General features: G+C 39.4%; 2 protein-coding genes across 3 annotated transcripts; one reads left to right on the top strand and one right to left on the bottom strand.

The window, feature by feature from the left end:
• Window positions 1-5,410: 5,410 nt before the first annotated feature.
• On the top strand, window positions 5,411-11,015 carry LOC126632594 (profilin-3-like). Of its 2 annotated transcripts, XM_050303027.1 has the most exons (4): window positions 5,411-5,428; window positions 9,333-9,860; window positions 10,053-10,251; window positions 10,627-11,015. In XM_050303027.1, exons 3-4 carry the CDS (start codon window positions 10,105-10,107, stop codon window positions 10,759-10,761), a joined length of 282 nt encoding a protein of 93 aa, XP_050158984.1. In that variant the 5' UTR covers window positions 5,411-5,428; window positions 9,333-9,860; window positions 10,053-10,104; the 3' UTR covers window positions 10,762-11,015. The 2 variants fall into 2 exon arrangements, 1 of the variants encoding a protein (XP_050158984.1); XR_007626770.1 differs by lacking the exons at window positions 5,411-5,428; window positions 10,053-10,251 and adding an exon at window positions 8,758-8,844 and having other exon boundaries at window positions 9,122-9,860; window positions 10,627-10,704.
• A 6,379-nt stretch (window positions 11,016-17,394) lies between these two features.
• On the bottom strand, window positions 17,395-18,889 carry LOC126632589 (uncharacterized). Its single transcript, XM_050303020.1, has 4 exons — window positions 18,703-18,889; window positions 18,390-18,446; window positions 17,960-18,162; window positions 17,395-17,687 (listed from the first exon to the last, which is right to left on the bottom strand). The coding sequence occupies exons 1-4, from the start codon at window positions 18,743-18,745 to the stop codon at window positions 17,553-17,555; spliced, it is 438 nt and encodes a 145-aa protein (XP_050158977.1). The 5' UTR covers window positions 18,746-18,889; the 3' UTR covers window positions 17,395-17,552.
• Window positions 18,890-20,121: the final 1,232 nt, after the last annotated feature.

Here is a 20,121-nt window from a genome sequence, read left to right on the forward strand (position 1 = left end):
GTATGTGAGTCTCTCTCTTGTAACTATGTGTTGCTAGTTATAAAACTTGCAGCCCAATTTTCAAAAAAAAAAAAAAAAAAAAAAAGAAAAAAGAAAAAAAAAAAAGAAGCCACAAAGTAATTCAGCTTGTAAAGTTATGAGTTTTGGCTTTATATTTCTGTTTTCAACGGTAATCAGGGATGGATTGGTCTGTGACATCGGTGAGCGGAGAGAACGATGGCAGAGTCCTTTATTTATTTATTTATTTATTTTATTATTATTATTATTATTTTATCTATGCTGCTTCCTGTAACTCAATTTTGATCATAATTTGCTCTTTAAAACTCAAAATTCGTTGTTTTACTCTTGAAAATTTGATTTTGATTGCGTTTTTCTCCCTCAAACTCAAACGACACCACTTTGCTCTTTGAAACTCGATTTTCAACCTCACTTTGCCTCATAAAACTCAAAAGTCGTCATTTTACTCTCTAAAACTCAATATTCACTCTACTCTAACTTGTTCCTTGTATTCCGCTTGTATATGTGGCATAATTAGGGCCCACTTATGGCCGACATGGCACAAATATAAAACTCACATATTCAATCAAATGGTGTCACATAGATTGAAACAAGAAGAACAACAGAAAATTCAATTTCCAAACATTGTATAACACATTTAAAAACGAAAAAGTAAGAAAAACAACATAAACAATTCATGGGTTTCATATCTTTGATCCCTCTCTCTTCCCTATCTCTCTCTAATCGTTGTCCATACATTCATTCCTTCTACCCTTCATCTCCAGCCACCTTATTCTTAGTAAAAATAGGTTGCTAGTCGTCCAAGTAAACAGTTGATATTCGTCAAACTCCACATAAATCTTACACAAATGTCATGGGTGTATCGCCCTCCCGAAATGCAAAATATTGAACATGGTGTGAATGTTAGTCACATAATCATCAGCATTTGATGAAGTCACATGCGGCGACACTTTTATTTGTTCATCCTTTTCAGGCTCAATAATTGGAAAACTTCCCCATCATAATTCATATTTATGTCATGTAATTTAATGGCTCACAATAAGAGTAAGAATGTTTGTTTCCTGATCTTAATCGTTGGTTGGATAGTGTTTATTTTAAAATAAAAAATTAATACTAGACTTTTTTTTCCCACAACCCACAAAATATACAACTATTTGTATCTGGTAGTAGCTGGTGTATATAATTCTTTGTAGGCTTAAATATATGAATATGAATATGAATATATATATATATATATATATTAAGTTAGTTTAAGAGATTTAGAGGAAATTTTTGTACATAAAATCCTAATGGTTTTTTTCTAATTGTTTCATTCATTTTTATTTCTATTTTTACAATAAATATTAAGATGTGAACCTTGATATTGAGATTTATGAACTTCATTTAGTTCTCACTGTAACACTATGTTTGGATGAGGGAAATAAACTTGGAATTTGTAAATTGACATGCACCAATTCCTTTGTTTGGATTCATAAACAAAGGAATTTAGAATTTCCGCGTAGAAAAAAACTTGGAATTTGGGACCTCCAATTCCCAAGTTAAAATTCCATGTAAATAGGTGTCATTTCCCAATTTCTATGATTGAGAGCTTAAAAATAACAAATTCCGTATTCAATTCCATTGTTCTTTTAGGCTAACCAAAAAAGAAAATTCACAAATTCTAGAAAATAAAATCCCGTCAATTCAATTTCCGTCATTTTAAAATTCTTTAGTAATCTTAAATTTCTTCATCCAAACATAGTGTAAGAGAATTGACGACAAATATGGTTGTAGTTGACACAAATTTGGTTTCTCTCATTTTACTCAAACGGTAATGCTAAGAAGATCAAACTTGTAAACAAAATTTTACATACCAAATGACATAAAGGTTGATGATTGGATTAGTACTTAAGCGTTGATAAACATTATTAGACGGGTTGAAGCGGCACCACCACGATGATTATTTTGGTCAGATAGGACAATTTCCACGCCAAGTGAATTAACACGTTAAAACACCACAATGACGTATGTACCGCAAGCGGCCTATCCGTCATGCATGGCTTGCAAAAGATTTTAACGCATAGGAGGGAGGGAGCACATGAGAACCCCAATGTTAACATTCTTGTGCTAACTAGGGATGGACAACGGTTATAGCAGACGGGTAACCGCAGTTATTTGCACATAATCGTTTAGATTAATACCCGTATAATTGTTTACTCATTGGATAATCTTATAAACGGGTAATCGTAACCATAACCATAATCACTTACCCATTTAACTATACTCGTTTGCCCGTTTATTATTACAAGTTGAAAATCAAATCAAATCAAATTTTATTTTTTTTGTTAAGCCTCTCAGGGCGGAGACTCCTTCTCCTGCCCCACACCGCCTCTCCTAATCTCTCTCCTCCAATTTCGTAGATTATTTATCCCTTTTGAATTTTGACTTAGTTTTTATCTAGAGTTAGCTAGGATTATGGATTTCTATATGGATCAACGAGTTGAATAGGTAACAATGGAGTGTTCTGTGATGGCGCAGGGAGAATTGGATCGGGTAAAAGGTCTGTGGAGCCGCGACAACGACGAGAAGCTACGGCAGCTCGTTCACCTCCACGGTGCTCTCGCAACTGGTCAGTGACAATCAAGTCGATGCCAGGACGATCAGGCAAGTCCTGCTGGCAACAGTGGTACAACCAGCAATCGCCGGAGGTGAAGCAACGGGCCTTCACTCATGAGGAGGATGAGATCACGGACGAGGCGCATGCCAATTACGGAAATAAGTGGGCCACCATCGGCAGGCTCCTCAACGACCATACGGACAATGAGATATCTCAATAAATTTTCGAATAAAGTGGCACATGTTGCTAAAGTGAGTAACTATTCAGATTTGTTGTCGATATGGAATCTCAATAATTTTACGTCTCGGATTTCGAGTGCCACGTGTCTATATGTGAGTAACTTTACAGATTTATTATCGATATGGAATCTCAATAATTTTACTTCTCCGATTTTGAATGCCATGTGTCGATATGTGAGCAACGCTTCAGATTTCCTGTCGATATGTAATCTTAATAATTTTTCAGATAAGATTTTGAGTGCCACGTGTCGAGATGTAATTGGTCGTGGGAATTTTAGATATGATTTTTATCTGCGTGACACTTCTTATCTTCAGCTTCCAATGTCCATAAATATGGTGGATATTGGGCTATAATTCACACACCTTCAGCTTTGCTCTCTCCAATATCTCTTTCAATTCAATCTTTTCAAGTAGTACTATGTTGAAGATTGTGTTCTTTAATGTTGTTTAAATTTAATATTATTTAATATTGTTTAATATTGTTTAATATTATTTACGTATATTCGTTTTTGCTCACTGCCCATTTTTGCTCCTAAAAGAAAAAATCCAAACAAAATCAGCATGGTTCATCTGAACGGCATGATGGCCGCGTGGAGGTTGTCCAAGATGTGCTCCGGACATACGAAACACAATGCCAAGGTTTTTCGAGTGATTCTGAAGGAGGATGTCAAGATGGCCAAGGGGATGTCGAACTCCGCATGCATCCGGATAATGCCTTTGAAGTTCTCCAAGATGGATTCTTTGGAGAAACCCAAGATGTGCATTTTCGACTCCGTGAACACGGTGAGCTTGCACACGGCGTCGAAAACACACATCTTGGGTTTCTACAAAAGATCTATCTTGGAGAATTTAGAGACATTATCCGGATGCATGCGGAGTTCGATAACCCCCTTGGCCAACTTGACATCCTCCTTCATAATCACTCGAAAAATCTTGGCATTGTGCTTCCCATGTCCGGAGCACATTTTGGACAACCTCCACGCGGTCATCAAGGCGAGCCCCGGAAAAATACTATTTTCAGAAGGACTTTGTTTAAAATTTTGTTCGGACTCTTTGGACTTTTCCTATTTGAAGTTTGTTTGTTTGAGACTATTTTTATTAATTATGGGAATGCTGGCTTTGCCTTTGATGTTGAATTTTTTATAAGGAAAACTAATGAAAAGGGCTTGAAAACTTTGAGTTTTAATGATAAGGACAAAATAAAGGGTAAAATGAACAATACCGGGAGTTTTTAGTTAAAGTTCCCTTTTTCATATATATTTTTATTATATTTTGTTGCCTTGCTATTTAATTAATTGTCCAAATTTTGCACAATGGTTGGGTTAAATATGGTCCAGAAATTAGATGTGATTCATCCTATGAAGATGAGTACTGTAGGCACAAAAATACTTGCCCCGGTGATTACCAGACAAAGGAACAGTGTGCTGATGTTTTTCAGTACATACTCCCTTATGCAAAGGCTTCTTCTGTGAGCTCCTCCCCTCTCTCTCCTCTTTTTTTATTTAAATTCCATGTGTTTGCATACATTGCATGTGCCTATGCTCACCATTACAAATTATCACAAGGGTTCTAATGACAAGGCGTTGTAGCATTCTTTCTTTACTTGATTAATTGACTAATGAATGATAAGACTTTATCTCTAGTATTCTCGAATGCTTAGACTATGTGTATGATTCGTGTAGTAAAAATGTATCAGCCTATGCTCATCATCTTTTGCATCTGCCTATTCTCCTCACCTTTTGTTTTCCTTTATGCCATTGGACCAATTCATAAGCCTCCTATATTTGCTATGGAGCTTTGCCTATTCATACATAGTTATATACCCACAATTTCAAATTTTGTGCAGTTAAAGGATAGAAGTGATTAATCCCATTGAACATGGGAGGAAGTGTATCGAATCGCCAAAAGAAACTGAACATTATATGGATGCATATGCCTCAAATGCATGTTTGTTGTTTATCATTCTGATTTGTGAATTCTGCAGAAACCAAAAGATTTTTGTCTCGAAAAGTTTCATTTTATAATGATCCTGTTTACAGGAAGTAGACTTGTTGCTAAATGAAGGCCGGATGGAGGAAGAATGCTACTTTACCTCAAAGAGTTGAGATAAGTCAAAGGAGGAGTAGACGGTGTCTAGTAATGAGTTTGGCTCTGGCAAAGACGTCAGTTCAGCAGTTTAGACCCCTTTCTTTCCTCCATATTATTGTATTGCTGGGGAGTGGTGTATTGTCTTTTCTCTTTCTTGCTCATGTTGGCCATACAGGTCCTTTGGGATTTTCCAAATTTTTTTCAATTAGCATGCCATTAAGGCAAACAAGAAAAAAAGCTAGTTGTTTTTTTGCTTTGATTTTGGATATTAGAATACCCTCAGGATGTGATTGATCAATGTGATGATTTTTTCTCATTTTGTGGCTCAGTCTTGAGATACACGAGTTATTGGCATTGGTGTACCATGATATCCATCAGAGTGGTGCCATTTTATGATCATCGAACTGTTGTATCTGTGAAGGATGCAGCATGGACGATGTTTTGTGGGAAAACAACGAGACACTTTAAAAAGAGCTTTTGCTCACAAGTATGCCCTCTTACCAGATGCCATTGCTATTAGCTTAAATTCAGAGATGGTGGAATACAGAACTTCTTTGTCACATGAATGTCGTTTTGATTGATTGTGGTTAAAGTTTTGGTACTAATATAGAATTTTGCGTCGAAGATGGGGAGATTTGGAAACCACATACTGCTACTTTATAGGTGCAGATGTTTAATTTTGTTTAACTCTGTGATATTTCTATTGACGTGATGGGTCTACTATATCAGGGTTCCGGTGGAATTACTATCAAGAAGACCAGCCAGGCCCTGTTAATCGGTATATATGATGAGCCTGTGACTCCTGGGCAGTGCAACATAGTCGTTGAGAGGCTGGGCGATTACCTTATCGAGCAGGGTCTCTAATTGCTTCGGTGAGTTGATCATCTCCCCAATTGGCTCCTGTGATTTGCTGTTTTTGGAGACTTAGCTTGCATCAACTGGAATTCACGTTGAATTCCTACTATTTAATTTCAACTCATGCTCTGGATATGGATTGTCGTTGTGAATGATAGTCTTTTAGTTTTACAATTATTATCCCCAAAGTTTATTTTCTTCCTCACTTGAAAACATATGTAATTGGTGTCGTTATCTCCCGAATGCCTGCGTGAAACGGGTGTTTATACTATGTAGTTTGGTGTACCAGACCATGAGTTGGGCGAGCTTGTCTAAAGATATTCACCACTTTCGAGTTTTGAGTGGTGATTTTTATCACGAGTAATGTTAGGTAAACTAAATTTGCAAACTAAATTTAACGACAAATAAATGTTTACATGGATCTTCCGCAAGAAGATTGAACAAACACTCGTGGAAAAGCATACCACATCTATGACTACCTCCAATTCGATACCACAAAGTAATTAAGCCACTCCGTTGCATCGACAAAAGCATATGGAATTAGGAGTGCATTGCATGTCACGTTGGAATTATGAAGAGATTACAAACCATGTATGAAAAAGCAATGAAAACAACAAATAAGACATAAGAAAGGGTTTCACAATATCCAGAGCTTTGAGCAAGCCATCTGGCCGATAGATGTGAGCATATTCTGGCTGTTGGCATGAACCCCTCCCTACAACCCTAGGTGTACACTATAAAAGATGTGATATCCATTTTTGCTCCTGAAAGAAAAAATCCAAACAAAATCAACATGGTTCATCTGAACGACACGGTGTCTGCGTGGAGGTTGTCCAAGATGTGCTCCAGACATAGGAAATACAATGCCAAGGTTTTTCGAGTGATTTTGACGGAGGATGTCAAGATGGCCACGGGGTTGTCAAACTTCGCATGCATCCGGATAATGCCTCTGAATTTTCCAAGATAGATCCTTTGGAGAAACCAAGATGCGCATTTGCAATGCAAGCTCACCATGTTTGCGAAGCTTTCCCACATCCTTCAGGCTCTTCCTGCTATGAGGGAGACACTCAAGACGTTGACTCCGTATGAGGCCTTGGATTACATGTTGAAGAAAGAGGGAGAGAAGTGGGACCCGAGCATGGGCTACACATAGCAGGACTACTCCAAGGATGAGATGACAAATAATTGGTGCAGGGAGATAAGGACCATAGTGCGTGGAGAGGCAAAGGGACAAAAACTAGAGGAATCGGTCGGAGAAAGCAAATCCAAGAAGGAAAAGGAATCGGAGGGAGAGAGCGAATCCAATAAGGAAGAGGAATCAGCGGGAGAGAGCAAGGTATCTTCGGCCGGAGACGACTGAGCGGGTAATACTAATTTTCTTGTTAATTAAATTAGTATTACCCGCTCAATCGTCTTCGCCCGAAGGTACCTCACTCTCTCCCGCTGATTCCTCTTCCTTGTTGGATTTGCTCTCCCCCGCCGATTCCTTTTCTTATTTGGATTTGCTTTCTCTGACCGATTCCTCTGGTTTCTATCTCTTTGCCTCTCCACACACTCTGGTCCTTATCTCCTTGCACTAGCCATTTGTCATCTCATACCTAGAGCGGTCCTGTTGTTTGTAGCCCCTGCTCGGGTCCCACTTCTCTCCCTCTTTCTTCAACATGCAATCCAGGGCCTCATACAGAGTCAACGTCTTGAGCACTTCTCTCAGAGCAGGAAGAGCCAGAAGGATGTGGGAGAGCTCCGCAATTGCAGACGGTGTCGAAAATGCACATCTTGGTTTCTCCAAAGGATCTATCTTGGAGAGTTTTTTTTTTTTTTTGAAATTTGCATGAATACGGATGATCAAGGCGAGCCCCGGAAAAATACTATTTTCAGAAGGACTTTGTTTAAAATTTTGTTCGGACTTTTTGGACTTCTCCTATTTGAAGTTTGTTTATTTGAGACTTGATGGGACAGTTGAATATTTTTATTAATTAAGGGAATGCTGGCTTTGCCTTTGATGTTGAATTTTTTTATAAAGAAAACAAATGAAAAAGACTTAAAAATTTTTAGTTTTCACGATAAGGACAAAATAAAGGGTAAAGTGAACAGTACCGAAGTTTTTCGTTAAAATTCCATTTTTCATATATATTTTTATTATATTTTGTTGCCTTGCTATTTAATTAATTGTCCAAATTTTGCACAATGATTGGGTTAAATATGGTCCAAATATTTGATGTGATTCATCCTATGAAGATGAGTACTGTAGGCACAAAAATACTAGCCCCGGTGACAGCCAGACAAAGGAACATTGTGCTGATGTTTTTCACTACATACTACCTTATGCAAAGGCTTCTTCTGTGAGCTCCTCCCCTCTCTCCCTTTTTATTTAAATTCCATGTGTTTGCATACATTGCATGTGCCTATGCTCACCATTACAAATTATCACAAGGGTTCTAATGACAAGGCGTTGTAGCTTTCTTTCTTTACTTGATTGATTGACTAATGAAAGATAAGACTTTATCGCTAGTATTTTCGAATGCTTAGACTATGTGTATGATTCGTGTAGTAAAAATGTATCAGCCTATGCTCATCATCTTTTGCATCTGCCTATTCTCCTCACCTTTTGTTTTCCTTTATGCCATTGGACCAATTCATAAGCCTCCTATATTTGCTATGGAGCTTTGCCTATTCATACATAGTTATATACCCACAATTTGAAATTTTGTGCAGTTAAGGGATAGAAGTGATCAATCCCATTGAACATGGGACGAAGGAAGTGTATCGAATTGCCAAAAGAAACTGAACATTATATGGATGCATATACCTCAAATGGATGCTTGTTGTCTATCATTCTGATTTGTGAATTCTATAGGAACCAAAAGATTTTTGTGTCGAAAAGTTTCCATTTGTAATGATCCTGTTTACAGGAAGTAGACTTGTTGCTAAATGATGGCAGGATGGAGAAAGAACGCTACTTTACCTCAAAGAGTTGAGACAAGTCGAAGGAGGAGTAGACGGTGTCTATTAATGAGTTTGGCTCTGGCAAAGACATCAGTTCAGCAGGTTAGACCTCTTTCTTTCCTATATATTATTGTATTGGTGGGGAGTGGGGTGTTGTCTTTTCTCTTTCTGCTCATGTTGGGATTTTCCAAATTTTTTCTTTTCCATTAGCATGCCATAATGGCAAACAAGAAAAAAAGCTAGTTGTTTTTTCGCTTTGATTTTGGATATTAGAATACCCTCGGGATGTGATTGATCAATGTGATGTTTTTTTCTCATTTTGTGGCTCAGTCTTGAGATACACGAGTTATTGGCATTGGTGTACCATGATATCCATCAGAGTGGTGCCATTTTATGATCAGCGAACTGTTGTATCTGTGAAGGATGCAGCATGGACGATGTTTTGTGGGAAATCAACGAGACACTTTAAAAAGAGCTTTTGCTCACAAGTATGCCCTCTTTTCTACCTAGTTTCATTTTTCCAGACAAAAACCAGCCACCTCATGTGCCATCATCAAATGGTAATCTGTCTCTGCTTTCTTCTGTATCAGGCAAGATTGGTCAAATGCTTACTATATCGGAAAGCTCTGTGAAAAGCTCAAGTTCTTCACTTATGAGACATCGGTCATATTATTACAAAGCTATTGTTGCTGGTAGATCGGGAAGCAAAGATTCTACTGATACTTCTGTTTCATGTCCTGATCAAGCCAATCCATGGGATACCGAATATGGTGATATGTCCAGATTTAGTAAAAAACAACAACAAATAACTATGGTGCTTTCCCTGTGGCTCATTTGCTTTTAGAGGAGGCTGCTAATAGAGGTCTCTTGCATCAGAGACCTATGGATGTTGATGTTTATTTGAATTGCCATCAGCGGAAATTGCAAATCCTTATGGCAGCTCCAGGGATTGGTGAATGCCTTGATTCCTGTAAATCCTTACTCGCTATGCTTCTGACATAGACACACAAGAAAGTTCAAGCAAGCAGTGCTGGAATTTATTGGTTGCCGAGGGAGTGAAGGCTATTTCTCAGTGTATTTCCCAAGGGAAGAACTGGATTGATCAATCTGGGGATTCTGTAAGTCAATCGGTATTCATGTATAAATAGCTTTGATGCTCGATCATGCTTACCCCAAACTGTAAAGCTCGGTACATTTTTTCCAATCAAACAAAGAATTAGGTTTTCACAAGTCAATAACTTTATGGATCAGTCTAGAGATTTTGTAATTTCATGTTTTGTGCAGTATGTAATTATATCATATGCTTGCAGGACACTATTCGGATGAGCAGCACAGGTGATATGCAATGCTATCTTGTCAGTAATGTACAACACTGCAAGCATATTCCTGTCTAAGAAGTTCTCTGGTCTGGTAAATACGGATCAAATTGGAAGAAGTTGGTTCATTGAAGCTTCCATCGCATTCGGCAAGATTCAGCACCTCAACGCCGTGATAAATGTTAAAACTCAAGTGAGTCTTGTCAAACTGAAGTTGGTCATACAACGAACTCTCTCAGGAATATTCTCCTTTGTTACGTTCTCTTTAACTTTTTCTAATCCGATCGATGACATGCATAGGATTTGAACTTGATAGAGAAATGATGAACTTAACTAAAGTGTTTATGTGGTTTTTTATCTGATTAACTCGGAGTAATTGTTCTTGATTTGAATCAGATGCTTGATTTACTTTTACTGTATTACTGTTTAGATTAGAGTGTAAATCTAAACCCTCAGAACGCATATTGTTTAGATTTTGAAACCACGTACTGCTACTTTATAGGTGCAGATGTTTGATTTTGTTTAACTCTGTGATATTTCTATTGACGTGATGGGTCTACTATGTCAGGGTTCGGGTGGAATTACTATCAAGAAGACCAGCCAGGCCCTGTTAATCGGTGTGTATGATGAGCCTGTGACTCCTGGGCAGTGCAACATAGTCGTTGAGAGGCTGGGCGATTACCTTATCGAGCAGGGTCTCTAATTGCTTCGGTGAGAGTTGATTATCTCCCCATTCCCCTCCTGTGATTTGCTGTTTTTGGAGACTTGGCTTGCATCAGCCGGAATTCACGTTGAATTCCTTCTTTTGTTTGACCGTTACAATTTAATTTCGACTCATGCTCTGGATATGGATTGTCGTTGTGAATGATAGTCTTTTAATTTTACAATCATTATCCCCAAAGTTTATTTTCTTCCTTCTTATACTTGAAAACATATGTAATTGGTGTCGTTATCTCCGGAATGATAAACCATAACTTAGTTGTTTGCTGTGACTCTTCCACTACAGATGCTGCTGATAAGAGTTGGAGATATACTCTTGTATTATCTCTTATATTTCAGGATTGATATAGACTAGTTAGTTGTAATCAGTTTGACTTGTAACTCTTTGATGTAATTCATTCCTATAAATACAAACACACAACCTCTCTCAGATTTTAACTGAGTTGAGCATCAACAACTGTTTAAGCCTTTATAATCGTATGTGTGATTATTTCTCCTTTATGGTATCACAGAGCTAAGAAAGTCTCACGACAACCCTAGAATTTTTTTCCTTCTTCGCCATGGCCTCTTCTGCGTCTTCCCCCTCTGACTCCTCTTCTGCCCTAACCCCTTCCGCTATCCCTAATGTCTCCAATTTTTTTACGATCAAGCTTGATCGTACCAACTATCCTCTTTGGCATGCGCAAATGCTACCCCTGCTTCGTAGCAGGAACCTCGTCTCCTTCGTTGATGGCACTAGTCAGTGCCCTTCGGCTTTTCTCAAAGATACTGACGGCAATCTCACCAATATTGTCAACCCCGCTTTCGAACTCTGGATGCAGCAGGATGCCATGGTTATATCATGGATCAACAATTCCGTTCACCCCACTGTTTTGGCCACTCTTATTGGCAAAACTAGTTCTCACTCCGCTTGGACTTCTCTCCGTGAGCGTTATGCTTCCACATCAACTGGTCGTCTTTTGCAACTCCGGAGTGATCTGATGAACACACATCGTGGTGATTCATCTATTGCTGATTTTTTGGATCGTGTGAACTCTCTTGCTGACACTCTATCTCTCTCAGGGTCTCCTGTTTCCGACTCGGACTTGGTAGCCATTGTTCTCAACAACGTTGGTCCTGCGTTTGAAAGCACCGTCTCGTCTGCTCAAGCTCGAGAGGATGCCATCTCCTATGGTGCTTTGGAGGCCTTGCTTCTCGGTGCCGAACGTCGTCAAAAGATGAGTCAGGTGGTCCACCTTGATGCTGCCCCTACTGCTCTCGTTGTTGGCCGTGGAGGGCGCGGTTTTCAGGTCGGTCGTGGTCGTGGTTTTCATGCTGCTGCGGGTCGTGGCGGCCGTGGTCCTGTTCAAGGTGGTCATGGCGTGATTCGACAACCAGGAGCTCGTGCTCCTCATGATGGTGTTCTTGGTGTTGGCCCTCAACAAGGTCATGGCTTTAATCCCAATGGTCGTGTTCAGTGTCAAATCTGCCACAAACCTGGTCACTCTGCTATCAATTGCTATAATCGTATGAACATGGCATACGAAGGTCGCGTTCCTGCGCCCAAGCTTCAAGCCTTTTCTACCGCTGCTCATGCTCCTGACCATCTCCCCGTGGCTCCCCCTCAAGTTCAAAATTGGCTTTTTGATTCTGGAGCTAATGCTCATATTACGAATGATCTCACACAAGTGGCTGATCCCCGAGAGTACAATGGAAATCACCATGTGAATGGTGTAGTTGGAGGCACAGGTTTGCATATCTCTAAAGTTGGTCACTCACATATTCGCACTCCCTCCCATACCTTTAATCTTTCCAACACCTTATATTGTCCCAATGCTTCTACCAATATTATTTCTATCAATCGTTTTACTATGGATAACCACTGCTCCCTAACCTTATATCCCCATTCTTATCGTGTTCAGACAGGGAGGATCCTTTTGCAAGGCCGGAGTAAGAACGGCTTCTATCATTTTTCCAGTCTTTCATCAAACAATAAACATGGCGTTTTTGCATTTTATGGTGGTCGCGTCTCTGATGCAGTGTGGCACTCTAGATTAGGGCATCATTCTTCTTCTATTTTAAAGTTTTTAGTTGCTAGAAATAAATTGCCAATTCATGGCCATGTGACTTCTGCTCTATGTCATTCTTGTCCTCTAGGCAAAAGTCACAAGCTTCCCTTCCCGCTTTCCAGTTCAAATTCCCAATTTCCTTTAGATTTAATTCATTCGGATGTATGGACTTCCCCGTCTTACTCGATTGATGGATTTAAATATTATTCGCGCTACTCTTGGATATATCCTTTAAAACTAAAATCCGACGTGTTTAATACTTTTGTCACTTTTAAGAAACTCGTTGAAAATATGTTTAGTAGACAAATCAAATCTTTGCAAACGGATGGTGGTGGTGAATATATGAATCATGTCTTTAAAACCTATTTATCCTCTCATGGCATTCATCATCGTTTTACATGTCCTCGTCACCCTGAACAAAATGGCCTTGCCGAACGTAAACATCGACATATGGTTGAAACTGGCCTTACTCTTCTTGCTCATGCATCCATCCCTGTCACATTTTGGGTAGAAGCCTTTCACACTGCCAATTATTTGATTAATCGCTTGCCCACCAAAGTTTTACATAATGCATCTCCCTTTCAAAAATTATTCTCCACTCCTCCTAACTATGAATTCTTAAAGGTTTTTGGTTGTGCATGCTTCCCATATCTTCGCCCATATACTCACCAAACTTCAATTTCGGTCTAAAAAGTGTATTTTTCTTGGATATTCTTTAAATCAGCTGGGCTATCGTTGTTTTGATCCATCCACAGGCAAAATTTTTATGTCTCGCCACGTTATTTTTGATGAAAAATGCTTTCCCTATAAGGATATGGTCGTTCCTCCGGTTCTGCATGCTCCATCCCCTGACATGATCAACATTGACCACATCCTGCCACCTACAGTCTCAAATCCCACCACCTCTCACCATCTCAATCCTATTCCCTTGCCAACTCCTTCTCTCCTGCCACCTACAAACCCACTCGCCCACATTACCCACCGTGTCCACCCTATACCCTTGCCACCTAATCCTACCCCACCTCTACCTTTATCTACTCCTACTCCACCGCTTGCCAACCCTACTATCCCTATCATATCATCCACTATTCATTCAGACTCCACTATTTCCCATACCTCTAACCCTTCCCCATCCTTACCTTCCCCTGCGAATATTGGGACCACGAGCACTGTGCCACTGACACCTCCTCTACCTTCTCACTCCATGCTTACCCGAGCCAAAGATGGCATTCGTAAACCTAATCCCCGCTATGCTTTACTTGCTGTCACTAATACTTTGGTTGAACCTTCTAGTTTTACACAGGCTAACAAATGTCCTCGGTGGCGTCAGGCCACGGCTGAGGAGTTCACCGTTCTCCAATGCACTGACACTTGGACTCTTGTGCCGCTTCAACCACATCTTAATGTTCTTCCAAATAAATGGGTTTACAGAATCAAACGCAAATCCGATGGCTCCATCGAACGCTTTAAAGCCCGCCTTGTTGCTAATGGCTTTCATCAGCAGGAAGGCCTTGACTACGCCGAAACGTTTAGTCCTGTGGTTACTCACGCCACCATCCGCTTAATTCTTTCTGTTGCACTGCACTACAATTGGTCTATCCGACAGTTGGACGTTCAGAACGCCTTCTTACATGGTTCCCTCTCTGAAGATGTTTATATGCGACAACCCCAGGGCTTTGTTGATCCTCAGTTTCCCACTCATGTCTGCAAATTGCAACGTTCGCTTTACGGACTCAAACAAGCCCCCAGGGCGTGGTTTCAGTGCTTCTCCAATCATCTAGAGGCACTCGGGTTCGTTGCTTCCCAAGCTGACTCATCCTTATTTACTTACTTTGATGGCACCACCATTATTTATCTCTTGATTTACGTTGATGACATTTTGGTCACTGGAAATAGTAGTTCGCAGATTGCCCAACTCATTGCTCAGCTCGGCTCCCTTTTCTCTATGAAAGATCTTGGGCCCCTACATTATTTTCTAGGAATGGAGGTTACTCGTACCACATCTGGATTTCATTTGTCCCAGGCTAAATATATCAGGGACCTTCTTCAACGAACACACATGGCCGATTGCAAGCCCATCCAAACGCCATCATCTCCTGGTCGTCGTTTGCTTCTTCACGAAGGAGATCCTCTTTCTGATGCTACTGAATACTGTAGTGTCGTGGGTGCCCTTCAGTATTTGCTCTTTACTCGTCCCGACATTGCCTTCTCTGTCAATCAGGTATGTCAGTTCATGCACTCTCCCACAACGGTACACTGGGCTGCTGTCAAACGCATTTTGCGTTATCTTAAGGGCACTCATGATCATGGCTTGCTCTATCGTCCAAGTTCCCTATCCATCACAGCTTATGCGGATGCGGACTATGCCGGTGATCCTAATGATCGTCGTTCCACAGGCGGTTATTGTATTTTTCTTGGATCTAATTTAATTTCTTGGAGCTCCAAGAAACAACGTGGTGTTTCTCGCTCAAGCACTGAAGCTGAGTATTGTCAACTCGCTTATACTGCCGCTACTTTGTCTTGGTTTCGCAATTTATTTCATGATCTTCATCTTTATCTTACACCCCCTCAGTTATGGTGTGATAATATAATTGCTCTTGCCGTTGCTTCGAACCCTGTATATCAAGCACGCATGCGTCATGTTGAAGTTGATTACCATTATGTTTGTGAGAAGGTTACTCGGAAGGAAATTATTGTGGGATATGTTGCATCTCCGGATCAGGTAGCAGATTTTCTGACCAAAGGCTTGTCTTCCACTCGGTTTCAATTTCTAATTTCCAAGCTTCCCGTTCTTGGTCGACCGCTTAGCTTGCGGGGGCGTGATAAACCATAACTTAGTTGTTTGCTGTGACTCTTCCACTACAGATGCTGCTGATAAGAGTTGGAGATATACTCTTGTATTATCTCTTATATTTCGGGATTGATATAGACTAGTTAGTTGTAATCAGTTTGACTTGTAACTCTTTGATGTAATTCATTCCTATAAATACAAACACACAACCTCTCTCAGATTTTAACTGAGTTGAGCATCAACAACTGTTTAAGCCTTTATAATCTTATGTGTGATTATTTCTCCTTTACGGAATGCCTACGTGAAACGGGTGTTTGTACTATGTAGTTTGGTTTACCAGACCATGAGTTGGGCGAGCTTGTCTAAAGATATTCACCACTTTCGAGTTTTGAGTGGTGAATTTTATCATGAGTAATGCTAGGGACACTAAATTATAGACAAAATTTGGGCGAGCTTGTCCGGAATTAACCGAGCCATTTGTCAAATTCACTTTGAATTTTATCATTGTTACAAGGGAAACACTTCAACGTTTAAAATTCCCAGATGCCTTATTCACTACTTTTGAAGTTGTCTAACTTTGATATTTTGCCATTCAGTATTACGGTCTGATGGTATTCCTCTTCGCTTGGGAGTGAGAGGTATTGGGTTCAAATCTCGTGGATGGCGAATTCGGTACTAAATTAGGTTACCCATTTTGTGCGGCTTAGCCGAACTTTTCCTTTCAAATCATCACACACAAATTCCAAGTTAATGGGTCTTTTGACCTATTAATTATCCAAACCCAAATGGTATCAAGCCTACAACTCCCAACTCCAAATTCCAAATTTTCTAATGGTACGAAAGCCGTGAGGGTTCTTCAATGCGTCAATCACCCACTCGATCAAGTTCTTGAATTCGAAATCGTACAAAGGGCCCAAATCCTTTCAAATTAATCCGTCATTCACATATTAAGCCAAAAATGACACAAGCCGCATCAAGTCTCATATGGCACGAAGTCGCGTCAAGTCTCAATCGGCACGAAACCGTGTTAAGTCTCAAACGGCATAGAGTTGTCCCACATTTCTCAAGTAACACAAAATCATTCTAAAATGGCAAAAAGCCAATCCGAAATCCAAATGGTACAAAACCCATCAAAATCAAATCACGCTAGAACTACGCCGGTTTGATTCCGTCAAAGATACATAAGTAATCTAGAAATTCAATCTAGACGCAACCCCACAAATCCAAAAGTACCAAATTTTAGTGAGGTCATTCACTTGCTAGAAGCCCCAAAAATTCAAAACATTAACGAACTAGGTCTTTTGATTTCATCAAGGATACGTAGGCAGTCTAGTACTACGTCGTTTGATATCGAGATAATTTTTCGAGTGTTGTCAATGCAATTTCCGGGTTTCGCCAGATGGTAGCGGTGGCGCTGGATGAGGACACGCACTCGAGTGGCCTAACCTCCCACAACGGTAGCAGAAAATTCTCAATCCTTCATACTTGAATCGAATCACATAGGAACCCCTAGCTGGGCATGGTACTGAACGACATGTAATTAAGGGCCGTAATGCGTCAAAATCCACCCTTAATCTCAGGAAACCTCGAAATCCAACCTCTGCTGGATCTTCAACTTCAAGAACTGCCCCAATTTTTGCCCCCAGACTCGGTTCGGTAAGCAGAGATTAAATTTGACGACAAATAAATGTTTACATCGATCTTCCCGCAAGAAGCATACCACATCCATGACTACCTCCAATTCGATACCACAAAGTAATTAAGCCACTCCGTTGCATCGACAAAAGCATATGGAATTAGGAGTGCATTGCATGTCACGTTGGAATTATGAAGAGATTACAAACCATGTATGAAAAAGCAATGAAAACAACAAATAAGACATAAGAAAGGGTTTCACAATATCCAGAGCTTTGAGCAAGCAATTGTTGAGCATGTTCATTTTTGAACCGGACCACTGCAAGTCGAGCCTTTCTTTAACGCACCAATGTCCACCTCAACACCACAATAAAGTTCCAAGAGAAGGCGGCAAGACAAACCGATGGGACCGTTACACCCATCAAATAGGGTTGTCTAGCATAAAAACAATAAAAATAAATAAACATGAAGAGGTTTTCATTCAAAATATTGGCTTGATTTCTCTATTTAATCGCAATACAGGGCTAGCCAATCACGCAGAAGTTGATTTTATTCATAGGAACTGACGTAACAAGTGCTCTAGTTATATCATTCGGTTTCCGATTCCAGAAAACTGATGGAGATCATGTAAAAGCTATAAGCTACGTGCAAGACGAAACTTGTATATGGTACTAGAAGAAGAAGAAGACTGAGAGAAGTATAAATACCTCAATCGCAGACATAAGCAATTTTTTGCAGCTACAAAACTCAAATCCCTCACAAGGCAAGGATCCGGAAGGAGTCCCGTATTTATCATACTCGGAATATAAATTACTCTGAAACGCAGCTCCTTCAACTTCTGAAGGACGAACAACCCTAACAGGGCCGCCGTTCGAATATCTCACCACCACCTCATCAGGGGCACTAGGACCTAACAGAATTAATTTAGATATTATCATTACATAATAGTTTTGTAATTATACAGAGAGAACTGATGATAGACCACGAAATGAAATGATACCGGCAATTAATTACGAGATAAACCTAATTAACGTGACGGGGAAGTGCGGATCATGAAGATTAATACTATCAAAGTGTTGAAGCCCCACCCACCCACCAGCATGCAACGGAATTGAAAACAACTAAATTCGTACGTACTCTTTAAACTTGTGCCAGAGGAACAGGAACGGGAACGGAAGCGGGAGGATCTGAATCCTGCAGATTAAACATGAAATTATTTTATCAGGTTAGGTTAGGGTTTTGGGAAAACCCCCAAAATTATGCAAATGAATAATTAACTACCAAGCCAAACCAGACCATAGTTTTATATACGGATCCCAAAAAAGAAGGGAAAACCAACGTGGCTATTAAAGGAAGATCGACCAAAACCTTGCGAGCCACAGATAAGATGGAGAAATAAGCTGGGATCAACAACATAAACATAAACAGATCGAATTCTGTGTTTTCTCACCTCCGGAGCGGGAACCAGAACGGCCGCCGCTGCCACGAGCCATTTTTTGCTCACTGACGAGGACACAACCCAACCGTCGGAGGGCCTTTGCCGGCTCTAGGGTTTTAGCTTTTCATATCTTATTTCACTTTCAGTCTCCTCAGGGTGGAGAAATTATTATGACATGTGATTCTCAATTTTTTATTTTTTTAACCTGTGATTCTGAATTGTGAGGCTTAAATATTAAAATGATCTCGGTGTTATAGTCATATGACCAACTTAGTTCTCGTATTTTTGAATTGGCTAATTTAATTCTTGTATTTGTCTATGTTAGCTAATTAAGAACATTTCATTCAATCTCTTTTAAAATTTTTATAAGAAAAATTATACTAAATATAATTACGTTTTCTCTTTAACAAAAAATAAAAATCAATAAGAAATAACACATATAAGAGATAAAACTTCCAATCTGAAAAATGATTAAGGTTGTGACATAGAAAAAAGAGGGGGTAGTGTTAGGGAGGAGGTTGGGGAGTTGGGAGGAGAAAATTTTTTCTTTTCCTTTTAATATAATTTAATTTTTAAATATTTTAAATTGAATAAATAATTTAATAAATAAGTTTATAATAATTTATAATTTTTTTTACAGAAATTAGATGGAAATATTCTTAATTGGCTAACGGAGATAAACACAATGATCAAATTGGTTAAATTGAAAACACAGTGACTAAATTGACTCAATGACTAAAACATATGGACCATTTTAACATTTAAGCCTAATTGTGATTATTAAATAAGGCTTGTTAGCAGCCCACGTATTGTTGAATACAACTCACGCACCCCACATTTGGCTTTTCAATCAAAGTTTATCTTAATGCATCGACATTTGTTTTTTCAATTAAAGTTTATCTTAATAACTGCATTCGAATTGATGAGTAATTCGAACGCCTCTTTCGTTCGATCGAGCTTATTTAATTTAATTTAGTTTTTTTTCGATTCTGTTTCGGTGTTTGTGTTCTGAATTTCTATGCTTTTTCAGTTCTCGATTGCAGCTATCAATCATACGGAGTCCAAAGGCAATTGGGAGCCTCCCACGAAAGAAGCTCAGGCATGCCTCCTTCTCTCTCTCTCTACGTTTTCTTTCACAGTTCAGCTATTTTTTTGTTGGATTAGGTCAATGAGTTGGGATTTTATGGGATTGTATTATTGTGGGTAAATTTCGAGCATTGTTAGCAGAAGTCAACTTGATGAGAACAGAGGAGAGAAATTTGACTTCTGTGTATCATTATATATTTGGGAAGCTTATTGTACTTCTTATCATTGTTTCAACAAATGAGTGAGCCGGAAAATGTGAATTGAATGCGGGTTTTTTGTATGGTAGCCCGATTCAGAAGCGTTTGGATTTTCTCAGCCGAAGATGTTTCCTTTTCCGATCAGTAA

Source organism: Malus sylvestris, chromosome 8 (assembly GCF_916048215.2).
Source record: "Malus sylvestris chromosome 8, drMalSylv7.2, whole genome shotgun sequence".
NCBI classification, from domain to species: domain Eukaryota; kingdom Viridiplantae; phylum Streptophyta; class Magnoliopsida; order Rosales; family Rosaceae; genus Malus; species Malus sylvestris.